The sequence below is a fragment of the Cyprinodon tularosa genome, unplaced genomic scaffold (genome assembly GCF_016077235.1).
Source record: "Cyprinodon tularosa strain WSP-4 unplaced genomic scaffold, ASM1607723v1 ctg18, whole genome shotgun sequence".
Taxonomy (NCBI): Eukaryota; Metazoa; Chordata; class Actinopteri; order Cyprinodontiformes; family Cyprinodontidae; genus Cyprinodon; species Cyprinodon tularosa.
In genome coordinates this window covers 1,868,501-1,889,688 of record NW_024038608.1, presented here as the reverse complement: position 1 = coordinate 1,889,688, position 21,188 = coordinate 1,868,501, and the positions used below count along the sequence as shown (strand labels likewise).

At 38.2% G+C, this 21,188-nt stretch overlaps 1 protein-coding gene across 13 annotated transcripts in view; it reads left to right on the top strand.

Annotated features, from left to right (window-relative positions):
- Positions 1-21,188, top strand: part of dmd (dystrophin) — a 400,034-nt gene that overhangs the window by 232,618 nt on the left and 146,228 nt on the right. For all 13 annotated transcript variants that reach the window (XM_038282138.1, XM_038282143.1, XM_038282134.1 and 10 more), the window contains 5 exons: positions 1,153-1,303; positions 7,144-7,263; positions 13,482-13,583; positions 20,582-20,689; positions 20,768-20,947. In XM_038282138.1, the coding sequence (XP_038138066.1) occupies positions 1,153-1,303; positions 7,144-7,263; positions 13,482-13,583; positions 20,582-20,689; positions 20,768-20,947 (661 nt within the window). The remainder of the gene's footprint in view (positions 1-1,152; positions 1,304-7,143; positions 7,264-13,481; positions 13,584-20,581; positions 20,690-20,767; positions 20,948-21,188) is intronic.

The following is a 21,188-nucleotide window of genomic DNA, read 5'->3' as shown; positions in this document are numbered from 1 at the left end:
TCTCACATGGTATTTTTTTTTGTTCTTGGGTTGGCAGAAATAATATGGAGTGAATTTAGTTTCGTTAGTGTTGAAAGCAATAGATATGTTTTGTAAATGGGAATTAAAAAAGAAAAAACAAACTTTTAATTTGAAAAAAAAAAAAACGCTATCCGGAAATGAAACTTTTGTAAAATCCTTTAATGGAAAAAGGTTTTGGGAGTAACTTAGCTGTTTGTTTTCTCAGATTTTTCCTTGTTTTTTTTTTGTTTTTTTTTGCAAATATTTTCTTTGAATTGTTTTGAGAAAAAAGAAAGACTTTCTATTTTTTTTTTTACTTTTTTTTTTTTTTAAATACTTTCACAGATTTTGTATTTTCTTTTTCTTTATGTATGTCAGATTGACTTATATGAGTGGTACTATTTTCAAATTGCATTTTACACATCAAATTCTTTTTAAACCAAAGAAAGATCTAGAATTATAGGTTATCTTCCTGATCTATTGGTCAAGGAAACAATGTTCACAGTTACCTAATCCTTAAAAGGCATAAGTCATTCAGTAGGTTTAAATGTCTGAAGTTTGATGAGAAAAAAAATATATAATTTCTCATTCATTGGTCAGGGATTTATTAGATAATCTGGGCACCCTGACATAAACCAAGAAAAGTTCAGTCTTATTCGATGTGAATGGTGGGCTGTTGTTTCATACTGCGTATAATATGTCTGATTTCAGCTGTTTGTACGAGCTCTGCAGCCCACAGATGAAATTTAAAGCCATGATGGCTTCACATGCCCTCTCTACTTTCACAGTTAATGAAGAACTTTACTGCAGCTAACATTGATGAGTACAAAGAGCAGCTCTCTTTCTAATTATAGGGAATCCAAGATTAACTGACACTGAACCAAATTTAATTAAACAGTTCAGCTATCTTCTTTGGCAATCGTGTTGACTCGAGCCGAGAGATAAGCAGACACGGCCCTTGCTGAACAGGGGTCTGAATGATGATAATGATAATAATAATTTGCATTAAAAGACTTCAAATCTCTGCTTTAAAGTTACAGCACCATCTGTTGGACTTCCAAACTGTTCTTCAGGAAGACTGCTTTAGGATAATAACTCCGCTGTGCTTCCGCTAAATGAGTGACAGCCGTCTGAATTGTCTCTTTTTTCCAGACTTCATGAAGTCCTGATGGACCTGCAGAATAAGCAGCTTCAGCAGCTCACAGACTGGTTGGACGTCACAGAGGCACGCATCAAGAAGATTGGCTCTCAGCCACTGGGGCCTGACCTTGAGGATATCAAGCACCAAGTAGAGGAGCACAAGGTGGGCGCCTGCTGATTATTGTGCAACATTTTCACACTTTTATACAGGAAAAACCTAAAGCACTATTCTGTTAAAAATTAAAATTTGTTATTTTATATCAACAGGCTTCTCTGTAATCAGCTGACAATCAACAAGAGTTCATTCCAGACGTACATACCTCAATACACTGGAAAAACGATCTAGAAATAAGTAAAGATTTCTTAAATTAAGTGTATTTACCCTTAATTTGAGTAGGTAAATGAGATAGTTTGCCAATGGAATGAGTATTTTTACACTTAAACAAAGCTAATTAGAAAATATGCACTTGGAATAAGACAATGTAATTGTGTTTTCTTATTTTAAGTGTAAATTGTCTTGTTCCATTGGCAAAATGCCTCTTTTACTTCCTCAATCCAAGAACAAATGCACTTATTTAAAAAAACAAAATAAGTTTGTTTATACACTGGATTTTTTCCAGTGTATAAACATTAAAGTTAGCATTAGCTTAGCTCATAAGAAGTTCCAAATCTAATCTAATATTAAGCATCTTAGAGCATATTGCCACTGTTGTCTGTTTTTTAACACAAGTTATTTAACGACTACTTCACTTTTTTTTTAAACTCTTTATAACAGTTATTAGCCAGAAGATGCTTAGCTAATAATGTTACTAGCGGCAAGTAGAAAGAAAGTAGTTCATTCTCAAGAGATGGGATTTCCTGAAAAGTCTTCCTCAGGTTTTTCCTTCTTTACGGTGAAAGAGACATTAGCACACAGAAACAGGTTTATAAGAGTTTAGGGGAGAATCTACAGTTGTATAAAAAGCAAGAGAGCACAGAGACGGAGCATGAACTAATGGTTCTGACATATTGGGGGGCCTCATGGTATTGAACCTGCATGCATAAAATTTAGAAAATGATCAAAGAGGGTATTTCATATGCATGTGTTTTAAATTAAACTACTCGTTCATGTATTTATTACTCATGTGAACTTTTGGCAGAATCCTAACCGTATACTGATCCTTTTGGTGAATTGTCATCCATGATAAATTAGTCACAATTTTGGCTCTTAATGCTGTTCCCAGACTGTGCTAATTTCCAACCAGGTGTACCCGTCAAAGGATCCGCAAAAATGAAAGGTATAGTGGAGGATCTTCACGTATTTTTTAAACGACCCGGCCTCTTCGCTCAAAAAATAATGCACATGCACAACCCTGTACCCGCTCCCGAGAGGGAACGCCTATTAAATGCTTGCAAGAGTATTCACGAGCCCAAATCTCCTCGTACACGCTCTGTTTAAAGGGGTCAAAGAATGCAAAACTGAGTTTTTATTGTCATAGATAAATAACGATAGTTCAGTGGGTGAAATGAACGAACCCCATCGAAACCTCCTTTCTCTGCAAATCTCACAATTCTAAACTTCCAACTGGTTCACTGGCCCAAGTTGGGTATGAAGTGTTGACTGCTGGGTCGCTGACTGGACCGGACCTCAGCAGAGAGCCATGAGCCGCCAGTCCTCAGCCGGAGGAGGGGGGCTGGGGGTCAGTAAGGCAGGCGGGGGGAGCATGGAGCCGCCTGTGTCCAGGCTACCATAATCGGGTCGGGTTCTGTCACTCCGTCCCCTGCTGGCTCCTTGCCCCCGTCTGCCGGGGTTCCCAGACCAGCCCAGGAGCTGAGGAGCATGATCTAAATATTCATGAGCACACCATAAAAGGAAGAAAACCTGTCGTTTCATTCTAGGGCTTATAACCAGGCTTGCATTAGGGCTCATAGAACAGCAAATATGCCATTTTCAGCCCAACCAATGTTACACACCCCATTCAGAGACATTAAGAACCAGCACCACATACCCTATAGAATCATTCTATGACCCCTTTAAAAGTTGCTGTTTGCATCGCTCATACAAGCTTACTTTCCATAATTTTTACACTTTGTAAGACTCTCCACCGGTAAATGAAAATGGGGAAGAGCACGTAGGACGGCCTTACGTAAACATATCACCAGAATGATTGACAATTAGGAGAACCACTTATTTTGATGATCCACCTGGAAAAAGCAAATCTCCACTATAACTGTAGCATTCTATTTACAGTCGATGGTTTGAGATCATTTTGAATTTTGCAAGACATTCAAGGAAGATCTTAAAGACCCCAGCAAATCCAAATCTCACCTTTACTCATCATATCCATATGAAGGTCTACTATGAGTTAGTATCAATATAAATGTAGACTGCACATTTCCCATTTATTGATTTAATCCTTAACCTTTTATGATTTTTTATTGAATTTCCATGGTACTAAAATCGCTTACTAAATAGTGAAATGTACAACATTTCATGAGCAATGAATTTGGACTCAAAAACTAGTCAGATTATGCCATTTTTGCATGGCCAAAAGTAATAAACAGCTGATTGTCCTAAATATTGTGACGTAAAACTGCCTGTCGAAATAATCTGATATAGGATCTAACCAAGAGTATCTCATCCATCAATTTGGCTTAGAATGATAAAAGATCCAGATTTTTTTTTCACATAGATATGCTAAAAGATGCTGGTTGTAGTATTTTTGTCTTTTTCCATTGAATAATTGCATTGAAATTTCAAATAGGTAAATAAAATAGGTTGACTTAAAGCATAACAGAAATATATAATTTTGATATTTTTAAGTCAATATTTTTTTTACATAATTTTTCACATAATTTCAGCTAATCATTAAAACTGTATACGTTTTTCACAATTTTTTCCCTTAATTTCGAAATCTATGATTTGATTTCACACAGTGATTACCAAAAAATATGACCAATGATATGTGGTAGATATTTGTTACATATAATCTATCTTTTTAATTTAAAAAAAAAAAGGTCAGGTAAGGTTTTGCAGCTCTAAACAAGTTTTATCAGCTGGATTTACGTCAAAAATGGCTCTTTGGATTATTTGCTCTTCTCAGATTAATGAGCAGTAAGTATCCCATCCTTTATAACTCTTAATCACATTTTCTGTCTTTATCAGTAGACTAACTTAATTCCTTAATTAAGACTAACTTAATTACTTAATTCCTTAAATCAAATAAAAACTCACTTTAACTGAGCTGTGTATTCTACCAATTTATCATCCTTGACCTCTGTTAACTTTGGGTGAAAACACAGGAGATTAGGATTATTAGGATTATTATAGGTGTGGCGCTTGAAAATAGTAATAATTTAGCAGACCAGGCAGTTCTTGGATATATCCATACTGGATTTGGTGATCTTGCGATAAATCTGCAAAATATTATGCAGCTATATTCTGAATAGCAGAGCCGTATTTCTATACTGCTTGTTGATTCCAGTGGAAGCACTAAGGGTGGACTCTTTCGCTTCTCTTTTCTTCTTTCTCAGTAATGCGGATTTTAGTCCTATTCCACTTTTATCTATTTTGTCTTTGCTCGGCTTGAGTTTTTTTTTACTCTAGTTTAAAGATCAAATAGTTACCACATTATTTTTTCATCACAGAACCATGTGCATGGTATAGCTTTGATTTTTATGGTTGAAAGTTCTTCCAGTAGGGACTCTTGGCTGTTAGTATTTTCACTTTCTTAAATATGGCATTATTTAAGAAAGAAACTGTTCAGACATCTCTGCTCTAATCACAGTGTGAGGCTGTGCTCTCCAGCTGTGTTAAATGGATTTATCTGGCATTTTCTACATGCCTTTAAGGCCTAAACCTTAAATTAGCTTTCTGTATTCATAGCCAGAAGATGTTAAACCTTCATTTAATGTACATTTGTTGGCATATTTCCGAGGTTTAATGTTTTGTAGATTATTATTGAAGCTGTGTTAAATACATTCCTAACTATAACCAGCCAATTCGTCGTCCGCACAGTCAGGGTTTTTTTTTCAAATCACACAGATTGCCTTTGCTAGAGAGTGTATTGCATCCATACAAATGCAGATTATTATTATTATGGTATGTTGGGAACTTAGTGCAGCATTTGATGCTGTTGATCACTCTTTTATTAGACCGCCTTGAAAACTGGGATGTTGTTTCTGGTACTACACCAAACAGGTTTCAATTATATTTTTGTGTGGGTAGGTAATTTTACATCAGACACTACAAAAATCATAAGTGGAGTTCCCCAAAGGTCCATCTTAGGGCCTTTACTACTCAATATCTCCCCCAAGTCAGATCTTGATCCTCAAAGACAGTTACCACAATTATGTAGACGTCACACAGCTGCACATTACGATGTCAGCAGGTCACTATGAAAATATACCAGGGAACATGCAGAGAAGAAATTAACGCACGGAGAAGTCATTGTTTGGCGGCTTTTAGCGGCTCCTTCTGCAAACGGAAATTAGGCCTTCTGCGGTTAGATCTAGGTTATCAGAGCTGTATTCCTTCTCTCTCTCTGTAGTAGGGGGTTTAAGAAAACACTGCGTTCAACACGGTTTGAATCGTAGGAAAGGTAGTCAGACTCAGTCAATGGAGTACAGACCTTTCCGGAGGGATTCAATCGCCACTTAACCTACCTTACAGCTGAGAAGCACTTCGAGTCTAGCCCTAAAGGCTGATTTATACTTGATCGAAACTAGGTCGTCTGCGTAGGTGTCGCGCCGAACGCAGAGACGTCCCCACCCCCTTCCGCAGACACTCCGCTGCACCTCTCCCAAATTGTAGGTGACCGCAGACAGTGCCGCAGACAGGAGGCCGGCTTGTTTTGTTTGTATGACCGCAAGTGCAGAAAATGACTCGTGAAGATGGACCAGCTAGAAGAGCGAGGTGGGTAAGATAGCTTGGACCCTTTTTCCACCTGGATCCCCGCTCTTTTTTGCCCTCATCTCCCTCCGTTGTTGCACAAACTGGCCCCCACTTCCTCACCGCCTGTATCTAGACCTACAGCTAATTCATGATTCTATGGCGTTGTGGCATTGAATATAACATAGCGCAGACCATGCTTCTAAATTGAGCATAAATCAAAAATGTCTGAGTCGAGCTCACTGCGACACACTGCTGCGGGGAGTATAACCAGCCCTTAAGCAGCCGCGGGCTGCCGGCAACTGGAAGTTGAGCGGGAAGTGTTTGCTTTTAAAAACTTCATCGGAAGGGTTTGCCTTCAGTTACAGTTACACCATTGACATTTGATCCCAACACAGAGTTGGGACAAGATCATGTGTCCCATGAGTTGATATCAGCATGGACATTGGTCCTCAAGTTTCAAAATCAATATCATGGTATATGACTCAACGGCACATAGCTCTAGTTAACCCAGCTAGAAAACACCAATCAGGCTCTAAATCTGGGTGTAGTGATAGATCCAGACCTGAATTCATCATCTAAAGAACATCTCAAGGATTAAAGGACTAATGTCTCAGTAACACCTTGAAGAACTAGTTTGTGTGTTTATCTTTAGTGGAAAGAAAGTCGATTAGACAGCATCAGTTTTGAGGATAAAAGGCAGTTTTGCCTGTCCTTGTTCTCAGTGTTGAAATATAAATCCTTTAAACCTTGAGATATAGCCCTTTTTTCGTGGGATTTTTGATGCCGTCCTGAAACAATTATGGTTTAGAGCATAGTACTGGGAAGGGCAACAACTCACTGCAGTTCTGAATAAAGGCTCTGTAAGTCATTGAGGTTCCAGAGCACAAATGGTTTTGTATTATTGCTTGTTAAACTGATAGTTGTCAATGACCAAGATTGGGTTAGTTTTAATAATTGGCTTTCTTTGTCTAGTTATTAAATTTGCTGATTTTAAACATTCAACTGCCTCAACATCCCATAAAAAATTTTTAAATGGGAATGCACTTTAATAAGTTGTCTCTGTTGTCTCATAACCCTTTTCAAAACGTTGTGTTTTCTATTTTTCATCTGCGTTTACGTCTCTTCTTCAGCTCCTTCAGGAGGACTTGGAACTCGAGCAAGTGAGGGTAAATTCTCTGACCCACATGGTGGTGGTTGTCGATGAGAACACCGGAGACAGTGCAACTGCCGCCCTGGAGAGCAAACTTCAGGCAAGTAAACAAAAGCACTTCAAGCGGTAACATCCCATAGATTCCTCGAATGTAAGGAATGAAAGCAAGAGAGAAAGTTGGCTGATTTCCTGAAGAGTGTTCTCTAAATCTCAGTAGCTTTGGTTATGTATTCTAAGCATCAGGGGAATGAAATACAGTTGGTATAATTACACTAATAATGCCATTGAGGTCAACAGTAGGAGTGTTTAGCTCTAATATGGTCAGGGAACTAATTGGATCATTAATGTCCATTTGGGGGGTTTGTTAACATCAGGAGTCAGTTGCTCTACCCTCGATTTGCTATCATTTAAAAGGTGATCTTTTAATGTGTTCGTCAAAAACTGTGGAGTGTGAGATTTACCTCCATCTAATTGTGCTTGGAATAAATTACAAACAATCGAAAAGTACATTCTGGTGCCTCCTTGTCAAGAGTCTTAAGACCTACCATGCAAGCCACAGAGTGCCATTTTGTTCTGTCTGAATGGAGATGCATCAGCGTTAGTCACTCATGTCAAATCAGCTAAAATAAACAATGAAACACATGGAAGTCTGTAAGATAACAGGATTGAAAGAAGCTTGCACTAGCTTGATGGTACGACTTCCGTGAAAAATAACAGCAGCCGATAACTGTTGCATCAGAAATCAACTAAAATAAATTGTCAAACACAAGGAAAATGTATGAAAACTGAGCTAAAGGAAGATGATGATTGTCTGCTTACATGATATTGGTAAAGACTAACAGCAGCTGGGAACTGTTGCATCAGAGCTCAGCCAATGTAGGCTAAAAAACAAACTTTTAGGGGAACAGACTAGTTTCTGGACTACACTGTCTTGTTTGAAAATGACACTAAAATATACTTCACTGTTGTATTAATATAATTGACCTGTCAAGCAGAACGACAGAAATGTCAACGTCTGTTTGAAGCTGAGATCGTTAATTATCTATCTCCACATGGTAAAATCTGTGCTGATATCTTTGTTCTTCTAGTTATTACTTTCTTTTTTTGGTTATTTCCTTTTGCCTTTAACTGGACAAACACTATAGATGGTTCTCCAATGAAACAATAAGTGGAAGGTAGAATGATCAACAGTCTTTTTTGCTTGTTTTAAACTCTCCAGCACTCCTGACTATTTTTCTGCCTTGTTTTGCTTCTTTTTTGTTGTTTTTTTGGCTTGAATCTGAAAAGAAATTTAAGGCAAGACAAGGCAAGGCAAATTTATTTGTATAGCACAATTCAGTACAAAGACAATGCAATGATTAAAATATAGGAAGATAAAACAGAATCAAAGTAGGGAAAAAAATGAAATAAAAAATTCAGAAACATTGAAAACAGTTGGACTAAAGAAAATAAAAAAGTTGAACTAATGACGTTTCAATAGTCTTAACAGTAAGAAGCCATATTTTCAGCTCTACCATGGAGCTCTGTCTCTATTATTGTAACTTCAAACTACTATTCCTTTTTATGCAGAGTACTTTCATGTCCTTGTTGCATTGTGACAGAAGTATTTATATATTCTGGAACCATCAAAATTCATAACAAGTAATCATTTACCATTATGTGCTTTTATTTTGAAGCACTCTTGACATTTTTTGGATCTCTCATGTTAGAAAAGTTATTTTGATGAAAAAGATAAAGCTATAGCTTTGACCTTTAAGAATTAAATATGTTGTCTAACAACGCTGAGTGGTTAATGGTGAATTATTACATTTACTACATTGTGCTGTGCGAATATTTTTGTCGATCTCTGCTTGTTAGTTTTGCTCTAAGTTGTAAATCCAGAGAACACAAAGGTAATGGACATTGTTGTTTGTCTTCATTTTCTATGCTTCACTTCAGCCCAACCTGTGTTATGCTTGTTATGTCTCGCACGGTGCAAAGGATAAAACAGATTTATGCTTCAACTCGAGCCATTAATTTTCACATCAGTTTGTTACTGCTGCCATAATTGGAGCATGATGCCTGTCACACAGATGGCTGTCTTTGTTCAGTAGTTGCTACTTCAAGACTGTTGCTGTCAGTTTTAGATGATGGATTATTGTCCTAACAACGTTGACTCACTGAAAAGAAACGGTATTTCTTTGTGGCATCTAGTTTTTTGTCATTTGTTTTCGAGGGCAGTCACAAAGCATCATGGCTAGAATATGAATTGTTAAATGCAATTGCCTTCAGTACCATAACTTTGTATTTGTAATTACTTAAAATGTTTATATAAATTTATTTTGGAGTATTAGCGCCAGGCTAGAGATTTTTTTTTTTAGAATAAAGTCGGAATATTATTAGAATAAAGTCATAAAATTACAAGAATAATTGTAAAATTACGAGAATAGAGTCATGATATTATGAGAATAAAGTCCCAACATTACGAGAATAAAGTTGCATTTAATGACAACATTTACAACTCTTTTGTATCTCTGCTTCTGTCTCCTTGAACCCCAGTCAGCCTCTGCAGATGGCCGCTCACACTGAGCCTGGTTCTGCTGGAGGTTTCTTCCTGTTTAAAGGGAGTTTTTCCTCTCCACTGTCGCTACAAGCAGGCTTAGTGTAAGGGATTGCATTTGAGTCAATGAGTCGATGCAATCAAATGGTTTCCCTGGATAGAAAACTTTAAATCAATCTGACTGTATGATCTAGTGAACTGTAAATTGCCCTGAGATGACATGTGTTTTGAATTGGCGCTTTATAAATAAACTGAATTGAATTGAAATTGCAAGAAGCACTTTCTTCTACTGAGGAATGTTGAGCATCATTTGAAGTTATATTTTGGCCAGCCGTCATATGCTGGTCGCAGCTCGAAGCTTTCTTTCTGTAATGGGTTGTGGTATGATGACTTTAATTGTCATAATTTTTTAACTTTATTCTCGTAATATTATGACTTTGTTCTTGTAATTTTATGACTTAATTCTCGTAATTTTATGACTTTATTTTAAAAATATTAGGACTCGAAATAAAATAAAAAAAAGTCTCTAGCCTGGCCCTAATATTCTGTCGTGGTTTTTATGATTATTATTTTAAATTTAAATATAATGAATAAATAATGCAAGAGATGTTGAAGGAAATTCAATAATTAAGATTTCAACAATGTGTTTTTAGGTCAGTGGTACAGAACATGTGTGTGTGTGTTGAATTTTATGCAAAGGAAGCGTTTTATGATGCGTTCACGCAAAATTGATTCATGGATTTCCATGTTATTATTGTTTAATTCAGTTCATATCTATAGTGCCAAATCAGAACAATAGTGAAAGGAATAATAAGGAATAACTATTCAGTAAAATTAAAAGAAGTAATTGTAATTTTTCACATTGGGTGGAAGAAACCAGTCCTCTCTATCAGCAATGTCAGGATCAGGTAGGTTATCAGTGGGTACCCATATAAAACCTCTACATCTATGGGCAGAAAAAATCCCCATACTATTTCGGGGTGCGGGCATGGGTATAAACGAACAAAATGCAGGTATCATAGTGTTACAGCATGAATGAAACTTATTTACATTTTCTTATTTATTAACTCTACATCTTAAAAATAATTTGTTTGAACAATATCCAGAAAACAGCATTTTTTGAGCAACGAGGCAAAACTTCTTACTTAATCTGTGCGACCAGCGTGCAGGATGTGAGCATGAGGCGATGATCTTTACTGCCTCTGTTATTGTAAACGGCTGTGTGTAAATTTTGAGATTAATTTTATTTACGGGTCCATTCGGTCCAGGCCAGGTTTTAAATGGGGATAATTGTGGGTAACGGGTCGGCTCTTGGTTCTGAACTCTAAAGGTGCGGTCGGATACAGTTTAGTAAAGTCAGACCCGTGCAGGAATCTGCTGCACATGTTGATCCATCCATCCATCCATCCATCTTCCTCCGCTTATCCGGGGTTGGGTCGCAGGGGCAGCAGCCTAAGAAGGGAGGCCCAGACTTCCATCTCCCCAGCCACTTCTTCTAGCTCCTCAGGAGGAACCCCAAGGCGTTCCCAGGCCAGCCGAGAAACATAGTCTCTCCAGCGTGTCCTGGGTCTTCCCCGGGGCCTTCTCCCGGGGAAGACTCATGTTGACTCATGTTTAAATAAACAGAGGGGCTTAGTCAAGCATGCTTTTTAAGAAATGTCAAAATAAATTTGAAAAGGCAGTAAGGCGTTAGTCAATACTGTGCTTTAAACACATTCATTATTTGTGTGATACTGTGTATAAATAAGAACTACAGTTTCCTGGTTGAGACGTTGACACCTGGTTGACAGCTCTGTGCAACTTAAGCATGAGAACAGAGTTGATGGCGCAGAGCCACTGAGTCAATGACAGCGTTCCTGCAGTAAAGCGCTATCCATCCATCCATCCATCCATCCATTATCTTACACGCTTGTCCCAATTGGGGTCACGAGGGGTGCTGGTGCCTATCTCCAGCTGTCTACAGGCGAGAGGCGGGGTACACCCTGGACAGGTCGCCAGTCCATCGCAGGGCAACACAGAGACAAACAACCATTCATGGACAATTTAGACAATTTACAAACCTAAGGACAATTTAGAGCAGCCAATTAACCCAACAGTCTTGTTTTTGGACTGTGGGAGGAAGCCGGAGTACCCTGAAAGAACCCAACAATACCCAGCGAGAACATGCAAACTCCATGCAGAAAGACCCTGGGCAGGGAATAGAACCCAGAACATTCTTGCTGCAAGGCAGCAGTGCTACCCACTGTTCCACTGAGCAGCCCTAATAAAGCACTACTGAAGGCTAAATGTTTTTTTGTTTTTTGTTTTTATGCATACATCCTGGGATCATACAGACCTTCAAAAAAAAATTTCTGGAGTAATGTAGCCCCCCAGTTTGATTGTATTGCAAAGTATAACTTTTATTTTTGTTAAATTGCTTGAAAAGCTTTATTTTTATCTTACATACATTTTTTATAGCCAATTGAAAGCTGCCAATTTGCAAAACAGTAAATTCCTCAACTTATTTCTCTTTTCTTATAAATGCATTAAAGCAGTGTAAATTAGTTTATTAATTAAAAATAACCGCCTTATATTCCATAATTGAACCTTTAGTTGTATTTTATAATCAGAGGAAGGTTTTCCAAATTCCTTCACACTTTAGATCATAAAAGGTAACTGCATAGTTACTTTGGCAAGTAACAAGTAACTTTCCCTGAGCAGTAATTGAGTTACTAAGTTACTTTTGTAACTAGTTACTTTTTGCCCAACTCCTTTTGAAATAGTTAAATAGAATGGCTGTTTTTCAGTAATACCTTTTTTGTAAAGGGCTTAAAGGCCGTTATGTTGCATTAAGTGTCCCGTTTCTTTTTTTGTCTTTTAAGTAAATTTTGTTTCTTTTTTTCCTCCCAACTTTAAAGGTACACTATGCAACCGGTGTTGATTTTCCAGCGAGGCTCCCCCCAGAGGGCGAAAGTAAAAGTACACTGTCGTAAATATGCACAGCTGTTCTCCTGGTTTCTCCGTCAAGCCAGGCCCGGTTGTTTTGAGCTTAGCAGACAGGCGAACGCAACGAATGACTAACACAGTGAAAGTATGAACAAGCACACAGAGAGAGAGAAACCATTCCAATGTTACTTACAATCGCATCAGCAGAAACGCGAGGTCCGCGTCAGCCTTGCAGCCTTCTTTTTCTTTTAGCTCTCGCCATTCGGAAAAAGCTTGCCCGATGTTCACACCTGTACGACTCCTCTCTCTGTCCGGAGCCCTTTTCCTCTTTCTTGCCTGCTCCAACATGGGCTTTCGCTGTTTTCACGCTGGTTCCGCCATGATAACTGCACAAAGATCGCCACTGTGCTAGCAACGAGCATGCTTTTAACTGGGGGCGTGTAGCAGTTCTCGCCGTAAAGCAAGACTGACTCTCGCGAGACTTCTGAGCCTGTGTGTGCGGGCCGAGGGCTCCTGCAATTGCAAGTGCAGTATTTCCCCCACAGACCACCAGGGCGGCCGAGAATACCTTTGTTCAACCTGAAATGACTCATTTAATCATCCAAAACATTATGGAACACATTAATTAACTGAAAAATGGTGCATAGTGTGCCTTTAATATAAACTCTACAACAGCAAAGAGTAAAAATCAAACTGCATTTTTAATGGCTTAATAAAGATTCATTTAATATGTCAAAGTTTGCTTCAATTAGTCTTTGAAGCATCATGATGAAATTGAATCTGCCTTAGGGAAATATCTCAAAGAGAATTTTCTGGCTTATATACACTTCCTTTCTTTATGTATGTGTATTCAGGTTCTGGGTGACCGCTGGGCAGCTATTTGCAGATGGACAGAAGAGCGCTGGATTCTGCTCCAGGAGATTCTGTTAAAATGGCAGCACTTCACTAACGAACAGGTATATGTGACAACCTGACTGAGGCAATGTTTTCTTGTTATTTGCTCCACCTATAATGAGATTCAGTCAAATAAATTAAATCCTTCATATTTTACAGGTGTTTAGAGAATTTTAACCTGCACAGAACATTACTAACTAGATTATGCAAAGGTTACAGTTAAAATCCATCACAATTGTGTGCTTAAATGTAAAATACTATCATGTAATTATTGATGGAAATCTAATCAGATAATTAAACCTTGTTAAATCAATGCCAATAAAGCAGCAGGAGGCACAACTTACTACTAGCAAAATGTACCTGAGAGTATGAATTTAGAAGTTTTGATATTTCTGTTATAAATCACCACAAATCTCAACTCAATATTTACTTGGTAAAATATCAAATAATTTCCCCCAACAATAGTTTCCTAATTATAATACATCTTATTTTGTGCTGATATAAATTTCTCATCTTAAATCAACGTTTTCAATATTATTGAACATTTTACTGCGGTTGCAGATAAACAATAAAACATTAATAAACTCAAGTAAGTATCTATGTTTTTACTGTTGCATTAAGCTGCTTTCTTGTAGATTTAGATTCAAGAAGATGACCTTAAATATCAGCGTTCACACCTGGCAGCAAAGTGTTTCCTAACTTATCAAGATGCCTGCTGCACTCGTAAATAAACACAACACCATGACAAGCAGTGAGCTGATGGGCCATTAGGTGCACTGATGTTTTTTGTAAAAGGAGGAAAGCATCTCCTAAATTGCACTAGAAAGGACTTATTAAACACAAATATTTGAATCGTATAATATCGCAGAATTACTGAAAAATACAGGACGATACATCTGTTTAGAGTTTAGCAAAGTTGATGTCTGAGCAAAGATAAAAAAGGTAAAACATGTTGATCTAAATATGTTGTATTTTTCCTTTTAACTTAAAAATGTCTGTTTGTGATACAGAAAAATGTTACTTTTATATATTATATATATATATCCTTTGTTATATTTTTCACCCACGGAGGTTACCATTTATTCACCCTGCAATGCATGCTGGGTAGAAGATGCTGTTAGGTCTTGAACCTGCAGAGTAAACACAGGAAGGTTAACATTACCAGAATTATTTTTGATCATATTTGTTTCTATGTCGCTTTCTAAAAGTTTGTATGAGCCGTTGCACATGAGATATTTGTTGAAACAAACAAATGTGATTTGCTTTATTAACTCGGGCTGACACTGTTGGCGGAACTTAAGGAGTGACCACTTTATGACATCTCTTTACAAAGACATCTGTTTCTGAAATACATTTATTGGATGTATAATTTAATGATTTATTGTAGCAGACTGGCCCAGGAGGCTTTTAGAAAGGTTTAAAGGTGATAGCTATAAGTTAAACCCCTCCTTTACCAGGCGGATGCCAAGTACCCTAATGCTAATGCTAACCTTTGGTTATCAAACGTTTAACTTATCTTTCAAGAATTAAAGGGCAACGCCAAAAGCTTGACTGATGCTGAGCCTTTTTAAATCTAATACTAGGATCTGAGCTCAATCCTGCGTGCCTTTGACCTACTATTCCTGTTGTTTTTAGCAGAATCCTGTCCTGTTACCATCACCGATAAAACTAGAAAAAATATAACTATATTTATTTATATGCTTTATTTAATAATTTTTTTTTTTGTTAAAGTAACACTTCTTCTGATGCTGGATATGTCTCATGATTTTATCGAGAGCTTGGACCCAGATTGTGATGAATCCAGTGTAGTTCTGAACACTGCTCAACCGGAACTGGAAAGTGAGAGGAAGACACTGCGGTTAGTTCAGGCTCAGTGAGAAATTTGAATCTCGAACTTGAAGAGGAGAAATAGATTGCAGACTCAGGTTTCCAGAAAATTGTTGACTCTTTGACTCCAGTCGGAGTGTGGTGTCCCAGTGTTTGTCTCATTCGATGGAGGGCGGACAGAGTTTACCCAGAATGCAGTTGTTTGTAGGTGAATGGAGAAGCTGACTGCCACTTAGATTTCCTGCGGTACTTGAACAGGTTGTTGTGGAGATGAATTCCCTGCTCAGAGAGAAGACATTCATTCCCCAGACATTCCTTGGGGAAATGGGTTGATCAGAATCACACCCTTGAATCCTCAGCTCAGCTTGATTCTCAGAAGATCCTTCCAGGGAGAGAAGGTCCGAAACACCCAGTTGCAGAATGACTTCCTGCCGAGTGGCAAAGACAAAACAACGAGGTTAAAACTCAGGCAGACAAAAACACAGTTTGACTCAGCAAAACTCAGCTTGGCTAGAGTACCCAAAACTGGGAAACACTCTGGCGTCGAGGTAGTGACAGTCACCTCCATCCGCAGGTGTGTGAGGAGGCGAACCAAGATCAGCAGCCGCCTGGTGGAGGAAGGAAGACAAACACACAAAACACAAACCACACAGACTGGAATCCTAACAATATGATGTATTATTGTTTCAAACATTCATCATTTTGATGAAAAAGTTTTAGCTATGACCTTTTTTATGCAAGTTTATAGTATTAAACATCGCATCAGGATTCCGCATTTCATTATTCAGTGAAAAAAGAAAAATCAAGGGTTGGGATAAAGAGAATGCAAATGTTAACATAGTGCTATTTCCATTGGATAAGCAATACACTTAATATTTATATGCTTAATGTTTGTACAAATAATAACTCCTGAAAACAACATGGAAGGAACGGGTGTAAAGACATAAGATATCCATATTTCCAACAACTTCCGGTGTTCTTCGTCTTTTTACAAGGCATAAGGTCCAGTTACAGGTGGCATAACGCCTGTGATGTGGAAAAAAAAGTATTTCCTTTGCAAATTTGCAAAATATTAGAATTTTGATATAACCTAAAAACCACCATATAAAAAACTTTTTAATCAAAATGTTTTTTTGTTTTCTTTTTAAGTTGCAGTGTTTTAATTCAGCACATTTGTTTTCACAATTAAAATTGGCACAGTTTGATGGTTAATTAAAACACGGCTAATGTTGGCCATGGTTACAATGTACCACTGCCTGAATATGTAGAGCAGGGATACCCTAGAGGGCCGCTGTCCTGCAGGTTTTAGAGGTTTCCCTGCTCCAGCACAGCTGATTTACATTGATAGTTGATTAAAAGGCTTTTGCTGAACTGCAATAATCAGAATCAGCTGTGCTAAAGCAGAGAAACCTCTAAAACCTGCAGGACAGCGGCCCTCGAGGACCGACTTTGGGGACACTTGATGTAGAGGGACGTAACTATCTGTTTAGCACCCAGCATTGCATTCTTTCCACCATCAAATATGGCCGCAGGAACATAAAGCTTTCCTTTAGCAGAGACGCAGACAATGGTTGGGGTTAAATAGAGGGCAATCCGAAAAGAAAGTCTAAGATGCACAAAATTTAGCCAGACCTAGAAGGTATATACTGAGAGTATATTTATGTTTACCATGTGTACGACTTCAACTATGGTGTTTAGATACCTTCAATTTAATTGCGCTATTTTGCGTATAAAGAATTGAGTAAAATATCCATCTTTGTTTTTGTTTCTTTTTTAAGTAGGTAGACATGTAGGAACCCCATAAAGGGATAATATAGGAAGATGAAGATAAAATAAAGTTTATTTGCACACCAGATATTTACGAGTGCTTCTAAAATAAACTCTCCAGACCGAAATATCTGGTGAAACGTCAACCTAAAGTTTGCCGCTTTGTGACAATAGCTGGTTTTTAATAAAATATGTTTTATATTTAAAACACTTAAAAAAAAAAAAAACTCTAATCTGTATCTTTTTTTAATTAGAAAAATCAATTATTATTAATGTTTTAGGATAACTTTGCCCAGGGTGTTTTTTTCATTATAAATACAGAAGGTCAAACTCAATGTCTAATTTCAAAATGGATAAATTAATGGAGACAATTGAGTTTGCATTAAGGGATTTTTTTTTATTATTTTTTTTTCAAACTGAAAGGGTTCCATAGTGTTACGTCCACCAAGGGCACAACATATTTGAGGACACGAGACAAAAGGATGAGGGTTCAAAGAAATATTTTATTTATAAATTCTCTCCTCTTTAGTTTTCTTGGCTCAGCTTCTTCTGATTTTCTGCGAAGAAAATAAAGTTAGAGGCCCTCAGATCCCGTGCCCCAAAGGAATCAAAAAATAAGAACCCAAAAGTAACAGCAGAAAGTTGGACCTGGCAGGCCGATCAAACAGAACAAAACGGTACAGCAGGGGGCCAACCCTATACAGGGCCGTCGAAGCCCCTACTGGTCCCGGACTAAAGCACAAAAATAACCTGAGCAAAAGAAAAATCGAAAATAGGACAACCGGTCCCACCAGGCCAAAAACCACAAGAAAAAAAAGTAAGCAACGGCTAACCAAAATACCGCATGGCAGGCTGGAACGTCCGCTGCCGCCCGCAGCGACAAGACAAGTGCGCACCACGCACGGTGGAACGAGTGGAAGCAGGTGGAAAAGCGGCGTCCAGGCGAAGATGGAAAGGAACGCCCAAACATGCTGAAAGCCAGCCTATTTATAGGCGGACAACAGCACCACAAATTAACATAATTAACTGACCAAAAGAATTATTCAACTCCCAAAATATATTAACAAAAGATCCTTCAACTAAAGTCTGTAAGAAAACAAAGAAAAGAAATAGACAAAAATCATAATGTGCCCGAAGCACATAACACCCCCACCCAAAGACTCTGAATGGGGTTTGAAAAAAAAACTCAACCCATTCAGAGAAAAAAGGAAAGCGGGACTAGAGTCGTGAGAGTGCGTCGGCCACTACGTTGTCCTCTCTTCCTACAATAAAAACACGTTACATTAGCTTTCACATCCAAGACATGATCCAATGTGCTCTCAACGCCACCGAGCGCAGCAAATACATCCGATTCACCAACTCCAGTCTGCGTTTTTCCAACAACAGCTCCTTCTCCATCAAAGCCAGCTGTCCTAATTCGACCTGAAGCTCCTTTAGACGAAACGGGTCAGCTGCAAGTGAGGTTTTCTTCGGCGATTCATCAGGACTCTTTGTTAAAACTGCAGCAGGAAAAATATCCTTCGTGCACTTACTAAAGACATCTAATGTGGGCTTCTCACCAAACTCATCCAAGTCAAACACCATGTTCGAACCCTGGAATCACGCCACACAAACTGTCAAGCACACACACAAAGCCACAAAAACACCAGAGCCAAATCGTCTAATCTACGGTAACCTCGAAATGCTCGGCTATTAACAGCAACAGATCCGTTGTGCACTTACGCAAAGTATCCAATGTAGGCTCTCGAACAAACTCATCCAGGTCAAACTCCATGTCTACCCCTGGAATCAAGCCACACTAAATCCGGAACACTCATGCACAAACAAAGCTACAACACCACCAGAACCGAATGCTCTAATTAACCAGCGCAACGCGCGTCAGCTGCGCAAAAATGCACACAAAACCTGCATAACCGCCAACAAACAAGAATCAACCGTAGGAAACAACCTGTTTCTAAAGGCAAACTTTGTTTAAACAAGCCCCCATAAATATGTTTAAACAAGCCCCCATAAATATGTTACGTCCACCAAGGGCACAACATATTTGAGGACACGAGACAAAAAGATGAGGGTTCAAAGAAATATTTTATTTATAAATTCTCTCCTCTTTAGTTTTCTTGGCTCAGCTTCTTCTGATTTTCTGCGAAGAAAATAAAGTTAGAGGCCCTCAGATCCCGTGCCCCAAAGGAATCAAAAAATAAGAACCCAAAAGTAACAGCAGAAAGTTGGACCTGGCAGGCCGATCAAACAGAACAAAACGGTACAGCAGGGGGCCAACCCTATACAGGGCCATCGAAGCCCCTACTGGTACCGGACTAAAGCACAAAAATAACCTAAGCAAAAGAAAAATCGAAAATAGGACAACCGGTCCCACCAGGCCAAAAACCACAAGAAAAAAAAGTAAGCAACGGCTAACCAAAATACCGCATGGCAGGCTGGAACGTCCGCTGCCGCCCGCAGCGACAAGACAAGTGCGCACCACGCACGGTGGAACGAGTGGAAGCAGGTGGAAAAGCGGCGTCCAGGCGAAGATGGAAAGGAACGCCCAAACATGCTGAAAGCCAGCCTATTTATAGGCGGACAACAGCACCACAAATTAACATAATTAACTGACCAAAAGAATTATTCAACTCCCAAAATATATTAACAAAAGATCCTTCAACTAAAGTCTGTAAGAAAACAAAGAAAAGAAATAGACAAAAATCATAATGTGCCCGAAGCACATAACACATACAGCTTCTGGTTTCTAGGCGTGTTGCTGGAAAATGTGCATGGATTGCATTTCCACAGTGTGATCACAGCAAGTGGAATCATTTCTGTATGTAGAGCTGCAATCATGAACCGATCCCCAGTGAACAGGACTGAAATGACCAAACCTTTCATGCTTTATATGAATCATCTTTTGCAAATGCAGACTGAAAAAAAAGAAAGACAACCTAACACATTAAGCGGGTTAAGATATCAGATTTGCTCATGTTAAGCGAGTAATAATTGCAGCGTCTAAGATCACAGCATGGGATTAAACATGATTAACAAGTCAGAGTTAATTAAAATCCAAAAGATAGATTTGCATTGCAACTGCTTGGATAAATCTGCTCTTTGTTTTCTGCCCTAAATGACTCATTTTTTATTTAAAGTGTATGTTTTTTTTGGTATATTAATATATGAATGAACCAGCAGGTAACAAGACCAAATATATGCATCAGTTCTGTGCTAGTATGTCAGAAACACCTATATGCATGTATTATAAATACTTACTTTTAATTGTTTTAGCTTTGTGAGAGCAGCTAAAATTATGTTTTTAATGTGCTAGAGTTATCAGCTGTATTAAAAAGGCCTTATTCTCTTTCAGCTGTTATATTTATTTTATTTTCTTGTTTTTTAAATGTTATTTTTTTCGAAATTCTCCTAAAATCTGCCTCGACTTTCACGCCTCATTTTCTTCTGCTCATATCTTTGCTGACAGTGTTTGTTTGACTCCTGGCTGACGCAAAAGGAAGAGCTGGTTCGCTCCATTAAGACCTCCAACCTGAAAGACCAGGCAGAGATGGCAGCCTGTTTGCGTCGCCTTTCTGTGAGCTTTACTTTTTTTAATTAATATTATAATAATACAGGAAATAGAGAGCAATCAGATCAAATGTTGTCCTTGTAGATGCTGAAAGCAGAACTGGAGGCGAAGCATCCCACCATGGATAAGCTGTGCTCCATGAGCCAGGATCTGTTGTTCAGCGTCAAGAACAAGGAAGTAGCCTCCAAACTAGAGGCCAGATTGGACAGCTTTGCTCAGCGTTGGGATCGTCTGGTCCAGAGTCTGGACTTGAACATCTCCCATGTATGTCAATCAAGCTTTTGGTTTGTTAATTATACAGAACTATAAATGATTTATGTTCGTTTTTGAGACAATAACACTAAACGATATCCATCGGCAGCAATTATGCAAATAAGAGATCAAATCCCTTTATACTTTCTAAAATGGTAAGTTTAGTTTTTCCTGCAGTACAACACATAATTTACTTATGTTTTATGTTATGTCTTTTTGCTCCGTTTCAGCTTTCTTGTTCTTTTAAACATAT